This window comes from Fonsecaea erecta, assembly GCF_001651985.1.
Source record: "Fonsecaea erecta strain CBS 125763 chromosome Unknown Scaff2, whole genome shotgun sequence".
Classification (NCBI taxonomy): domain Eukaryota; kingdom Fungi; phylum Ascomycota; class Eurotiomycetes; order Chaetothyriales; family Herpotrichiellaceae; genus Fonsecaea; species Fonsecaea erecta.
The window spans coordinates 1,827,681-1,840,147 of record NW_017387245.1 but is presented as its reverse complement, the minus strand read 5'-3'; the positions used below and the strand labels follow the sequence as shown (position 1 = coordinate 1,840,147).

General features: G+C 55.7%; 4 protein-coding genes across 4 annotated transcripts; all 4 read right to left on the bottom strand.

The window, feature by feature from the left end:
• Positions 1-176: 176 nt before the first annotated feature.
• Positions 177-2,339, bottom strand: AYL99_02424 (hypothetical protein; the record flags this gene model as incomplete). Its single annotated transcript, XM_018833940.1, has 1 exon — positions 177-2,339. One exon carries the CDS (start codon positions 2,337-2,339, stop codon positions 177-179), a length of 2,163 nt encoding a protein of 720 aa, XP_018696564.1.
• A 1,999-nt stretch (positions 2,340-4,338) lies between these two features.
• AYL99_02423 (ribosomal RNA small subunit methyltransferase NEP1) lies at positions 4,339-5,292 on the bottom strand (the record flags this gene model as incomplete). The annotated part of the gene is made up of 3 exons (XM_018833939.1): positions 4,339-4,815; positions 4,871-5,130; positions 5,247-5,292. The coding sequence occupies 3 exons, from the start codon at positions 5,290-5,292 to the stop codon at positions 4,339-4,341; spliced, it is 783 nt and encodes a 260-aa protein (XP_018696563.1).
• A 1,232-nt stretch (positions 5,293-6,524) lies between these two features.
• On the bottom strand, positions 6,525-7,004 carry AYL99_02422 (hypothetical protein; the record flags this gene model as incomplete). Its single annotated transcript, XM_018833938.1, has 3 exons — positions 6,525-6,577; positions 6,686-6,815; positions 6,981-7,004. The coding sequence occupies 3 exons, from the start codon at positions 7,002-7,004 to the stop codon at positions 6,525-6,527; spliced, it is 207 nt and encodes a 68-aa protein (XP_018696562.1).
• Positions 7,005-8,284: 1,280 nt separating this feature from the next.
• On the bottom strand, positions 8,285-11,364 carry AYL99_02421 (hypothetical protein; the record flags this gene model as incomplete). The annotated part of the gene is made up of 2 exons (XM_018833937.1): positions 8,285-9,139; positions 9,196-11,364. The coding sequence occupies 2 exons, from the start codon at positions 11,362-11,364 to the stop codon at positions 8,285-8,287; spliced, it is 3,024 nt and encodes a 1,007-aa protein (XP_018696561.1).
• Positions 11,365-12,467: the final 1,103 nt, after the last annotated feature.

Below are 12,467 nucleotides of genomic sequence, written 5' to 3'. Positions count from 1 at the left end.
CTCTCTCTCTCTCACTCTCTCACAACAAGACTTTATATCAATCACCAGGAATGAACCTGCCATCTCCAAAGCCAAGAAATAAACAACCGTGTGCGCTATGCTGCCATGTATGATGAATATCCCATGAGTTCAAAGCAATATGCCGATGAAAGATTCCCTCCTTCCGGTTCCTGCCCTCATCTCCGACTGCTCGCTTTGCTCCTCCGGCTCCTGCGGCTCTCCACCGAGATCTGGCTGACGCTGTCCTCCGGCCTCACCTCCCGGTCCGTGACGTCCAGCTTGGCCAATTCCTTCTGCTTAGAAACCACGCTCGCCGTCTCGATCTTGTCCTCCTCGTCCGTCGTCATCTCTCCTCTATCCCGCGCAGGCTGGAGCTTGCCGATGATCGTCCGCGGCCCCGTCGGTCCAAAGTTCGACCTCGCCGACACGAAGCTGGCCTTGCCGACGTCGGAACCAGCCCAGGTCGCCGCACGAGATGGCGGGAGCGGATATTCGGCCGGGTCTCGGTGACTGTGCCGCGAGCTGATTCGACTGGCCGGCTTGATCGTCGCCTGCGAGTCGTGGCCCGAGACGTAGCTGCCCGCCTTGGATCCGGCGCGGGACTCGTGGGCCGAGACATGGCTCGGTGCTTTCGAGCCTCTTTCCGATTCGTGCTTGGATATGTGGCTCGGCGCCTTCGATCCTGCCTGGGACTCGTGCATGGAGACATGAGTCGGGGCCTTGGACCCCGCCTGCGACTGGTGGACCGAGACATGGCTGGGAGCCTTGGATCCGGCGTGGGAGTGGTGTGCAGAAACGTGCGTGTGGGAGTGGTGCGAAGACACACGGCTCGACGAGCGGTGAACCGTCTCGCTCACGTGCAACACCGTCCTCGCTTCTTCCTCCTCGTCCGCCGCCGCCGCATCATCCTCAAACTCATCACGCCGACTCCTTCTCGACTTGTTGCTGTGTCGGGACTGCGATCTCGACCGCGGCTGGTCCGCCGACGAGCGACCACTGAGACTCCGACCCAGACGACTCAAACTGCTGGAGCGCGATTTCGAACGACCGCCACCGGACGCAGCCGAGACTTTCGATTTCACCGTCAGCGCGGTCGGCGCACGGTAACTGGTCGGGGGTGGTGCATTCGTGCTCTTTTTCGACTGCCGGGACGCTTTCGACGAAGCGTGTGACGCCGCATCAACATCGCGTTGCACCACCCCGAGGCCAACTCCAGAATCCATGCTCACTCTCCTGGCCACCGAGGCAGGGCGAATGGTGGATGTGTGATCGGGGAACGTGTGAACAGTAGGCGCCGGAGGGTCGTGGTCGTACATGGCGATGAGCTTTTGGTCATGGAATTCCCGGGGAGCATGCGTGTATGCTGAAGGGGCCGGTTCAATGGCCCGGTAGCCATATCCCTCGGCAAATCCCTGGTACTCGGAGGGGACAGTCGAGTATTCTGCGCGCATCACGTTGACAGGTTCGGTGACGCTGCGACCGGTGCCAGAAGGGCGTGGTGGGGGTGGCACAAACTTGACTTCTTCTCGGTCGTCCCGAGTGTCTTCCTTGGATCGGTTGCTGAAAGCGTAGTGTAGCGCGGCGCCGGCAGCGACGCCGAGGAGAGTGCCAACAATAGCTTCACCTGCTCCGCTACCGCCGCCCGTGGAGTTGTTGCCGGTGGACGACGCTGGCGGGCCGGCAGACATGAGATTCGGTGTCATGCTGCTGACAAGGTCGCGGGCCACGTTCGCGGCGTTGCGGGCTTCATTGATCAACGACCCAAGAACATCGCCGGAAGGCTTGGGCTTGGGTTGGGTATTTTCAAGGGGGACATCTGGCGGGCTGGAGACGTACGACGGGACCACGGTTGGTGCTCGGACGCTCTTTGTGGTAGACACGACCGTTTTCGGCGGGGCCACCGTAGACGGGGGTCTTGCACTCCGATGAGACACCACACTTCTCGTGTCTCCCGCGTCGGCGCCAAAGGCCGGCCTGTAGACTGCCTCGATGGAGTTCCCATCAAAGTCGATCACCGCGGCCGAGTAATATCCCGAGGCGTCCCGCTGGCATGGTTCCCCGTGGATCTTCCCCCCGGCCTTGAGAGCAGCGAGGAAGAAATCCTGCACCTGCGCCCGGGATGCCGCAGGGAAAGCCACGTGGGCCGCCCCCGCTGGCACGCCGGGGATTTCTTGTGTGATCCAGAAGTCGGCCGGGGTATTGGGTGGAGACGCGGGGCCAAATCCGATGGTGTGCTCTTGTCGGCCACGGAAGACGTAGTTGAGCGGTTGCAGGGCGGAGAGAAAGAATGAAGTCGACGTCGGGAGGTGGCTGACTGTGAGGGTAATGGAGGAAGGCATGAGATCGTTGAGGCAGGTGAGAAAACGCTGAAGAGGTCGTGATGTGCTCGTTTGAACGTTGTAGGACTCCCTGCTTGGTCAAGCACAGCCGGTCAATGTCTCTCGGAGTTCTGAACCAACGATGAGTCTCGTTGAGCTTCGCAGCCTGTGTGTCTGGAAGGGTAAGGGGTCTGGAGCCCGGGCGAGTACACTCGCAATCTGGAATCACCAATATCCCACGGACTGTGTCACCGTGATGAGGATTTTGGTACAGGAACGCAAGGGAAGTCCAGCGGTCTGCGAAGTTGTACGACAAGGATCAAAGAGAGGGTAGGCCAGGACTTGACCACGATGCTGTCCGGTATATAAGACCCTCAGTAAGGAGAAGAGGAGGAGGAGGAGGAGTCGACGAAAGATCAGCAATGGGCATCCAACATGACTGGGACCAACCGGCGGTTTATTCGCTACAAGTCTTGTGATGATCAGCCATCCATCGGACAACCGTTCTTCTCATCCCATGAAACCTTAGCCATGGGGTCAAACGACCCAACGGCGGGATCTGGGAGTGCCGAAGGGGTACCTGCACCGTGCTTCCCGTAGGCGCCTGATTAGGCCCATCTGACATGGGAAGGCGAGACGAGGGGGGCTGGGAAATACAATGCGTGATGCATGCTGGGTGAGGCGAGAAGAGGCTCCAGATGTCGATGGTGGCGAACGAATCGAGAAAGGCGGGAATGGGCGATGAAACGGTGCCGGGGGAAGTGCCACGTCGAAGAAGTCTGAGGGGCGGATAGCAGCGGTGGGCCGGGGGAGGGAGGGAATGATCCGGGACAGAAAGAAGCCATAGAAGGGGAAAACGAGAAAGAAAATGGCCCAATTTTGAATATTTGTCGAGGCGTGATTGGAAGCACAGCGGCATTTTGATGGAGTCGGGGAACGGCGCAGCGGCATGACTGGTTGCGGCCCGTCGCGATTTCGGTCGGGCGTCAATGCATCGACTTAGCACTCGGTGACTTGGGTTCGCTCAGTTGGGTGACCCTCGCCTTCGCCTTCGCCTTTGGGGGTGTTTCTCGACAACGAGTGTGACACGACCTGCATCCATATCACCATGGAGCCACCATGTACATACTAAGAACTCAACATCTCTGTCTGCCTTGGGTTGCCGAGGATGAGCCTCTGGTGGTCGACTACTCATGGATTGACTGATTGCCTGTGGTCACAGGATGTCGAGTCGAAGCCACGCAGCACGGTGGCAACAAGGAGAACGTATTTGTGGTAGAGAAAAGGACCGATGCAGAGGCGAGGAGAATCATTGAGATGCATGGGACATTTGTCTGGCTAGTGGTGCAGGCACCCTCCATTCACGTGACTCCCCTTCGCATGCCCTGCATAGGGATGGTTCGGAGGAGGCTGTGAGGGAGTCACTCAGAGATTTTGGCAAAGGCGGGAGAGTCATGTATCGTCGAGACGATACATCTATCACGACAAACCCCGTGCACAGGAGCGTGGTGGAAGGTGGTATATAGATAAGTATGAGGAGGTGCTGAAATACATCACTCCTCGCCCAGCTGACGGGTGGGCAGAAGCAGCACCTTTCAGCTGCTACTCGACGGACATGTAGCCAGAAATGTCCGCACCACGATCGATGACGACTCGCCGAGACCGGCGCTCCTCCTCCAAACTTTTGCTCATCACTCATTGTTCTGGTTTCCTGACGATAGCTGTGTAGGGCAGGTTGACGTGCCCCTACGGGTATCTCAGACGGAGAAAAGAAATCTCGCCTTGAGGATTTGTTGAACCATGTTATGTCTTGTTGTGAAAACAAACGCCAGATCCAACACTCCCCCAATGCAGCACAAACCGTTTCGAGGGGCCATTCAACGCAACCGGGCCACGATGTTGTGATCGAGCCAAGTCGCCCGAATGGCCCGCGGCTGGAGGAAGAGACAATCAAGACCTGCGAGGAAGTATCAGTCGTCTTTGGGAAGGCGTTACCTTGATTGCAAAAGTCCTGTCGCCCTTAGATGATTGTCCAGGCATCCTCGCAGGCGTGGCAGAATTTGCTGCAAGCGATACTGGCGCTGAGGCTGTAGTTGCTGATACTAATAGATTCGTCCTTGAACTCGTCGGCAAAGTCGTCCTTGCCCTTGGCCATGGCTCCGACGAAGACGCAGATGCTCTCGTTGGGGCCCAGGGTATCGATGTAGTCGCGAACTCTCACAACTTCGGCATCGAAACTGAGAGTGACTTTCCGGCAATTTGGTGGCAGGTGATCCGTGATGGGGTTCTTGATGACCTTGAGCAGTTTCTCCTGTGAATTCACCGACCGAATCGAGAGCCTGTGCAGCAGCTGGACCATGAGACCGGCAAACCGCTTGAAGGTCCGAGGAATGCGGACGGTGGGGCTGACTTCGATCAAGACGCCCTTGGCCGTGTGAATGTAGATCTGTAGTTTACCCGCCTTGTTGATCGGGGAATCGAGCAGCGTAAGCAGGCACTGGACGTTGAAGTCAGCTCGCCCCTACGAGAGGTTCAGTGGGATGTATAGCCACCTGGTGGGTGATGTCGGGTCTGGCATCACTGATGTCTCGGCCCATCTTCCGCATGACGCCGATGTGTTCGTCGCTGTTCAAGAGCGAATACTTCTCTTCTTTCCCCCCGGATTTTCCGCCGTGTGCAGCTCGGTACGTCTCCAGAGAGGCATTTGAGAGCACCACAATCAGTCTCTTGGTGTCTTTGTCGTTCGCTGCGATAGGGACGTGTTGTTCGGCGACGAGTCGGGGGAGTTCGGGCGGGGGGAGAGACTGCGCTCCTGCGAAAAAGTGTGAGCCAAAGGAAAAGGGACACGGTTAGAATTTTGAAGGAGCGGAGGAGTCGTTCATTGCTGGGGAGAGTCTTGAGATATCGACCCTGACGGCGTGGACGTACTCGAGCGCTTTCTTTTGAGGCCGGTTTCAGCAGATCGAGAAGGCATGTTGGCGGGCTGAGGGTACAGGAAAGGTGAAACGGCCCGTGGTATGCAATATGGCTCAAGGATGACTCTGGTAGTCAAGCTGTGCCCCAGATCCTGAAGTGAGAGAAGCAAAGAACAAAAGATTTCAAACGGAGATATCCTCGGATGACAAGCAGGATGACTGTGTCTGCAGTGCTCGGCTGTCGGTTTTGAAGTCGCTCAGATTTTTTTGCACACGACCAAAATCTCGGTTCTCCACTAAAACTCCCGCACCAGCACCAACGACATTCACCGACAACAAACTCAACACTCACCGACACCTGCCAACCCGCCTGTCCGGCCCCGCGTTGGAAATGGCATCCGCTGCCCGGTGCAGGTTTGACTTATGAGGGCGGTCTGTTCGACTGTGGTGGACCTCATGCAGGAAAAGTCTCCGTTCATCACCGGCGACATCTCCCTTACCCTCTTCGAAAGCCTCGTCTCGGAAACATTTTCCCATCGTCTTGATTTTGAAGGCAAGGTTGTTATGTCGCCGATCCACAAGCTTGCACGAGCATGGCTATAGAGTCATGTCGCCTTCAAAAAGAACGGAGGATTATGAGTAGAATATCCCCTAGTGTCACGTCTAGCTGTCCCGAGGAATGAGGAAAGCGCGCCCCTGGTGGGCCTCTTGTCACAGAGAGGTGGTTGAAGTCCAGCTGAATATGTAGCCGAGTTGAGTCGGTTGACAGAACATGCAGTAGTCTACAGCTGTGATCCCTTGCGATGTGTGGCAAGACTCCATGCATGATATGCTCTGTCGCCATTATTAGTGCTGGTCATTGTCCATCCTTTGAATCCTCCCGGCCCCGCTAGAGTTTCGTATGTGCGACATGCAAAAGTCGTCGAGAAAAAGGAGAGGACATCCCTCCCAGAACAAGTGTGAAAGAGGTTCCATTCCAACAGCTTTACACCCATCATCATCATTGCAACATTCTCCCTAACCCACCCCAGCCAGGCCCACAGTCACGACACTGTTGTTAGTGTAAACTTCGCGCACAACACGGATTCCCTCTCCTAGTCCTGGACAGAGCTGAGTTCACCCAACGTTATGAAACGAAATTCCTGCAAAACAGGACGTAGAAATAATTGAGGAGGGGTATCAAAACACCCCGAGCCGGTCCCCCCGGATCATCAGAACTGAAACAAAAAGTAGAGTCCCAACCGTCATAACCTGCACCATCCTCTCCGGCCACTGCCCTCCTATCATGGCTTTACACGGCGGTCAATGCCGGCTTCTCGAACTTGGTGATGATCCACCAGGCATCTGTAGTCGTAGAACGCGTCGCGCGAGAACAGGTTAGAACATGTTCGTTCACACCACATCGAATAGACCACAAAGGGGGAGGGGCGGGGAAATGGGAAGAAGACTTACGCAGCACGCCGGGCAACCACCCCAGAATACTCAGCAGGATGTTGATGAGGAAGTTCGAGTCGCAGCCGGTCTTGAAGAAGACGGCCAGGGGCGGCAGGAACAGCGCCAGGAAGTACAGGCACACATCGCTCTAGACCGCGCCAACGGGTTAGTTCATCAGTCACTCAGGCAGGAAGCGGTCTTGTTTGTTGTTCGATATCATCAGGGCTAGTTGGATGCCATTCAAATTCTCCTTGCACTTCACCGATTGTCAAGTAGAAGGAAGATAATCAGGAAACGGAGAGCCAACACTTACAGTAGAAGATGCGGGACGAGCCATTGTTGTTCAGGAGTGTTGTTGTGGTGGTGGTGGTGGTTCTTAGCTTCTCGTGTTGGGCACTCGACGCGACGACGTGCTTTTGCGTGCTTGCAATCGAACTGTTCTCGTGGGCCTGAATCTGAATCTCAGAATAGATATGTAAATAATTAGATCCCACGGGGCAAAGGTTTTTTATGTATGGATGGATGGCGGCCGCCCTCGCCGCCGAAGGATGGGGGAGGCTGATCCTTTGTATTTGCGCCACGATCCTGCAGGCTCCGTGCGGCGTCAGTAGGAGGAGTAGTAGTAGCAGTAGTGTCACCAGTGACTGGACTGCCCATCATCATCATCGTCGTCGTCATCATCATCAGGTGACTTCGTCCCCCCGTGAGTAAGGGCTAGTGAGGCGAAGGGCGGAGGCGGCATTACGTAGACCCGGCGCCAAATTTCTTGTTTTGGGGGGTCGAGGGGCGCTTAGATGTGTCTTGGTGAGCCTCGCTAGCCTGATCTTCAACCTTGTTTTGGGCAATCCAGGACTGCCTTGGGTGCCTGCCTGCCTGTCACTTTGAGCCGCCGCCCACCCGCAAGAGGAAGATAATCATGAATGCCAGACAGACTCACTGCTGGCAGGTTATCGAGTACCTCGTACCTCGTACCTTGTAGATGTTTCAAAATACGTCAGTCATCTGTCCAGGGTCTACGGGTACGTATGCTGGCGCCGTCACGGTCGACCTACTACCACTACTCCTCCTTCCGCATCCCAAGAGACTCGTGGCGCGCGTGTGCAAGTGTGTCAAACCAGGCGAGCCTGCTGTTATCTGTACAAAATATGCTTCTCTTCCAATAACTCGCTCTCCTCTACCCATCATCGTCATCCACTCAAACAAGTCGCTAGTGGAAACAGAAGTACTGTGTGAATCTTTGCGCAAAACCCTGACGCCGCCTCCTTTTGTGGGTGGAAGCAGGAGACATGTCCGCTTCAGGACACGGCGCTCATAAGAACCTGCTCCCCCAGTGTTGCCTCACGACCGAATAGAAAATGGGATGCCCTCGTCCGTCCAAGAAGCAGCTCTCAATGCTCCGACCGTTGTCAACGTATCCTTTTCTCGGCTGTGTGTGACCCGCTGTTCGTCATCTATGCGCCGGTGGCCAAAAGCTTGACAGATCCCTCGATAATGAAACCATGTTCCCCGTCGGGTGATGTGACTGAAAACAACAAATGAAATGGCTGACGCTCTCAACAAAAGACTGCATGCGCTCTTCGTTCAAGTCGTACGAGACGTGTAGTGCTGAAATGACACTCAATAGTGGTTCCCAGGATGCCCCATCTGCCCATCAAGCGATCTCATCACGCTATCCTGGAGCGGGGACTGGGGTTGGATCAGATCGCTTGCTATTCGAGGCGGCTTTGCATTGAACTCCCGCTCCATGTCGACGTCCCCATTCCGCAGTGAGTGCGTTTCGTCGTCCGACTCGGCGTCGTAATCAAGGGGTTGAGTCGGTGGACTTGACATGCTCGTGTTGTCTTCTCCCATTTCGGTCGCCGTTGCCACTGTCGAAGGGGACACTCTGCGGACGCCTGGAATGGACGAGCCGCCGACGGGAACAGGAGACGAGGTCAAGTCCGGGGTACGAGTTTCTCGTTCTTCTTCCGCCTCGTTCGGTGGACTCAGCGCCCGTTTCTTTTCCCTGGACCCGGCGCTTTCACCAGCTTCGGTGACGACAGGTAGAGTCATGGCGGCCCGGGAGTCCTCGGTTGTTTTCAATGTCCGGTCTGGCTTTTCCTCTTCATTTTGGCTCCAGCCTTTCGCAGACGGCGTCGCTTTGTCGGTTTGTTTGTGGGCTTTTTTCATGGTCCTTTCCACGGCCGGGCCCATGGACGGAGACTGCACGGTAGATGGGTCGACACCCGCAGAAGAGGCGGCGCCTGGGGGCTGTCCGAGATTCTCCGCAGATCCAGCCTGTACCGGTACTTGTTCCCAAAATCGGTGACTCTCGCCGGTTTCTCGCCTCTTGGCTTCTTCTTGGGTCATGGTGATCCCAGTGATGAAATTGATGAACCGTTCTCCATACGCTTGCGGAGGAATAGCTGATATCTGCCCCCGCGGTGCCGAAAGACCCTTCCAGTAATGTTCAATTCTTTTGACCATACCATACTAGGGTCAAAGGGTTAGTCGCAACTTGGGACCGAGGGTGCAGAAGATCCACTTACATGGGTCAGACAGTCAATGATGCCAAGGTAGTAGATCAATTCACCACCTCGCCCATCCTCATGCGTAGCGCGAATGCCGCCATCATAATTGTAGAAAACGCGATCCCGTCGTCCATCCCCGGAGGCCATCTCAGACGGCATCTTCGCAGTGACCAGGCCCATAGGGATGGGCTTCTCCTTCTTCAGCGTCAATCTCAATTCCCGCGCTTTTCTCGCATTCTCCAGTCGGGATGGTGTTCGAGTCAACACAGAGGGTCCATAGTCGTCCTCGTTGTTCTCTCCACCGGGCTGAAACACTTGCAGCGTGGTCTCTCTCAGATTCTCTTCATTACCTTTCTCTAGGTCGTGCATACCGACCAACAACGAGTAATCCATAATGTGGAGCCTCTGCAAGAGAGCGACGTCTCTTTTCATCTGGTCCAAGAATATCTGTCGTATGCGGGCGTCGAACTCGAGATGCAAACCTCTCCGCAACCAATTCATGTCCTTCAGCGTCGCCCTAGGGTTATTAGCCAACTCTTCCTCACTAAAGTCTCTGCCGACGGTCGACCCCTTCAAGTCAAACATTTGGTGGATATCTCGGTGCGGCGGAAAAAGATTGTTCATGACCACGAAATGTATCTTGCGCCCATAAGGTATTTTGACCCGATGCAATCCGTAAAACTGGCTGATCAGCGTGTTCGGGTTGTCCAGCACATGTCGATAGTAATCCCTTAAGATCTTCCGAAGCAGCTTATGCTCGGCGTGATGGATCGTCTTGATGATGTACTTATAGTCCCTCGAAAAGTAGAAAAATGAGCCCGACTTGCCGGGGCTGCCCAATTCCGAGAGGATATACTTGCTGGTTAGACTGACAAGATAGTCGGCCGGGTCCAGACCAAAGATAGCCCTGAGGTGCCGAAAGACCCAAGGGCTGTAATCCTTGAACTTGAAGTCGTACTTGGCGCTGGGCGTCAGTTCGTTTCCGGTGATATCGAAGCTGAACTTGTGCTTTGCGTCAAAGTCGGCATCCGTCAGTTCCCGGTCCATCTTTGCATTCGTTCTCGACACAGTAAATCGAATTCCGGTCAACATATTGTAAGCGGTCACCCAGTTGACGTGGCCCTCCTCGACCTTCTTGCCGACGATGACGCGGTCGTCATCCTCGTCCTCTTTTCTCTTGCGCCTGCTCGCTCGTTTCTGCTTGATCAGCTCCGTCCATCGTGCGGCGTCTTCATCCGGGGGAACTTCATCCATGTGGGCATCCGATTGCATCGACCGAGTTGTCCTACGAACCAGGCCAAGGGACGCCCGTCTATGCCTCACCACAGTGCCATCATGTTGTTCTCGTGTGGGCGAGAAGCGGCCAGTGGTGGTGGAGAGCGCTTCTTCAGAAGGGGCACCTGCGAAAGAGAAGTCGCGCGAACTCCGGCCGACTGCGCCAATGCCCCCGGCCTTCGGGACTTGTAGGGTGTGACGATGCGTGAGTTTCGGGGGCTCAGGACTCGCTGATAATTCAGGATGTCGATCTTGTATTGACGCACCCGGGGACATGGCGGGTGGAGAGGAGAAGCGTGCGAGGGCGGGAGCGGGGGGGCGAGAGAGGTCAGCGGAGGTCGTGTCTCCCTCTATTCGTGCCGAATCGGGGACGGTCGAAGCCGTAACCATGTGGTAGGGATCATACTCGGGCTTTCCGGGAGGGATATTCGTTTTCAGTTTACCCAACTCTGGCGTCGACTGCGGCCTTGATGACTGTCCGGAGAGGTCATTGCTTTGCTCGTCGTCCCCTTCTGCCGCATTCTCAATACTGGATAACTTGGTCAATGGTCCTTCTGACGACGCGGGACTCCTCGACAGCTGTTCAGTGTACTTGGCAGCAGCGTTTGTGCTCGCGGCCGAAGTGTTGCTGCCGGTCTTGGACTGCGAGCGATCTCGAGGGGGGGCCTTGACATTCCCGTTCGGAATGCCATTCGTCAGGGAGCTGTGACTCGTATTGTTGCGCAGGCTCTTAAGCTGATCCAGTCTGTGATCAGACAATCCAGCCTCGACATCGGTCCCGTTTGTGTAGGTGAAGACGCCGCTGATGGTCTTGTCGTGGGACTTTCTCGGAGGGCCCTCCAGCGAGGAAGAATTCGAGTGGACGCTATTGGAGACGACGGCCAGAGGAGGTTCCGATGCCACAGATGGCATCTCAGTCTCACGGGGTTGGAAAGAGACCTACGAGGGGAGGAGGGATGTGAGCATTGGGCGGTAGGTCACCGGTGCGTCGAGGGCGTAGGATGATCGGAGGTCATATCTCGGTCGGGTTCGAGAGTTCGTTGCTCATTGGGATGTGATTGGACGTCTGCAAGTAATATGGGATTCAAGACAGGGAGGGAACTAGCAATGCAGCACCGAGGTCAGCGTATAGACTGCTGACTAGTATAGACACTGTGGTTGCTATGATGTGATGCTGGGTATCTGCATACGAGGGTTGTCGTCTCACGCTGTGGATGGTAAAAAGGTTATTGTGGTACGCAGTTCCTACCCAACTACTGGGTAACCGGGGGCAAAGGGTAGTGTTTGCCTGAGTCCGAGAGTCCCAGCTACCGTCTAGTGTCCACCGCGCGTATGCCAAGCTCCTGAGGCAACGCCTGGAGGCCAATCTCCCCAGGCCGCCAGTGCCCGCCAGCGCCCGCCTACGCCAACCGACGCCCACCAGCGCCCAGCATAAAGCCTGGATATCTGACTGGTGTTCACCGATATCCGCATGGACCGCCTAGAATTACGGGTCCCCTTCCCGATAGTGCAGCTGTTCCCCGTTAAGGACACCCGCAAATCCAGAACTAATAGTGTGCTCGTCTTCCTGCAGCCCAGCCCTGTGCCCGAGATTCGTGTGTCCACGAGCCCGTTCTATTTTAAAGAGACAATTTATTTTGTTTCTCCTGTTCCCGTCTTTGTGGAATTTCTTTTCGTGAACTGCGCCCTCTAAGGTTCGACTCGACTTCAGCCCTGTTCCATTTGGGCTGACGGTCTTTACGAAGTAGTTGAGGACCCCTACTTGAGCAGATGGTTGTCTTCTAGATGCCCGCCTACCTGTCAAGCTGGTTTCCTTACGCTGGAGATGGGGACCAGGAAACCCAAGGCGTGACGCAGCCTCGCCCGGCAATAGCCTTGCAGGGGCACCTTGCTACAATCGTTTTTTACATGCAGTCGATATTATAAGCATGGATCGGAGAGACCTTTCTTAAGCGGTTCGTTAGCCTCTGTAAAGCTGTCTGTCCCTTTTGATATATACCTTTTGTCGTCAAACA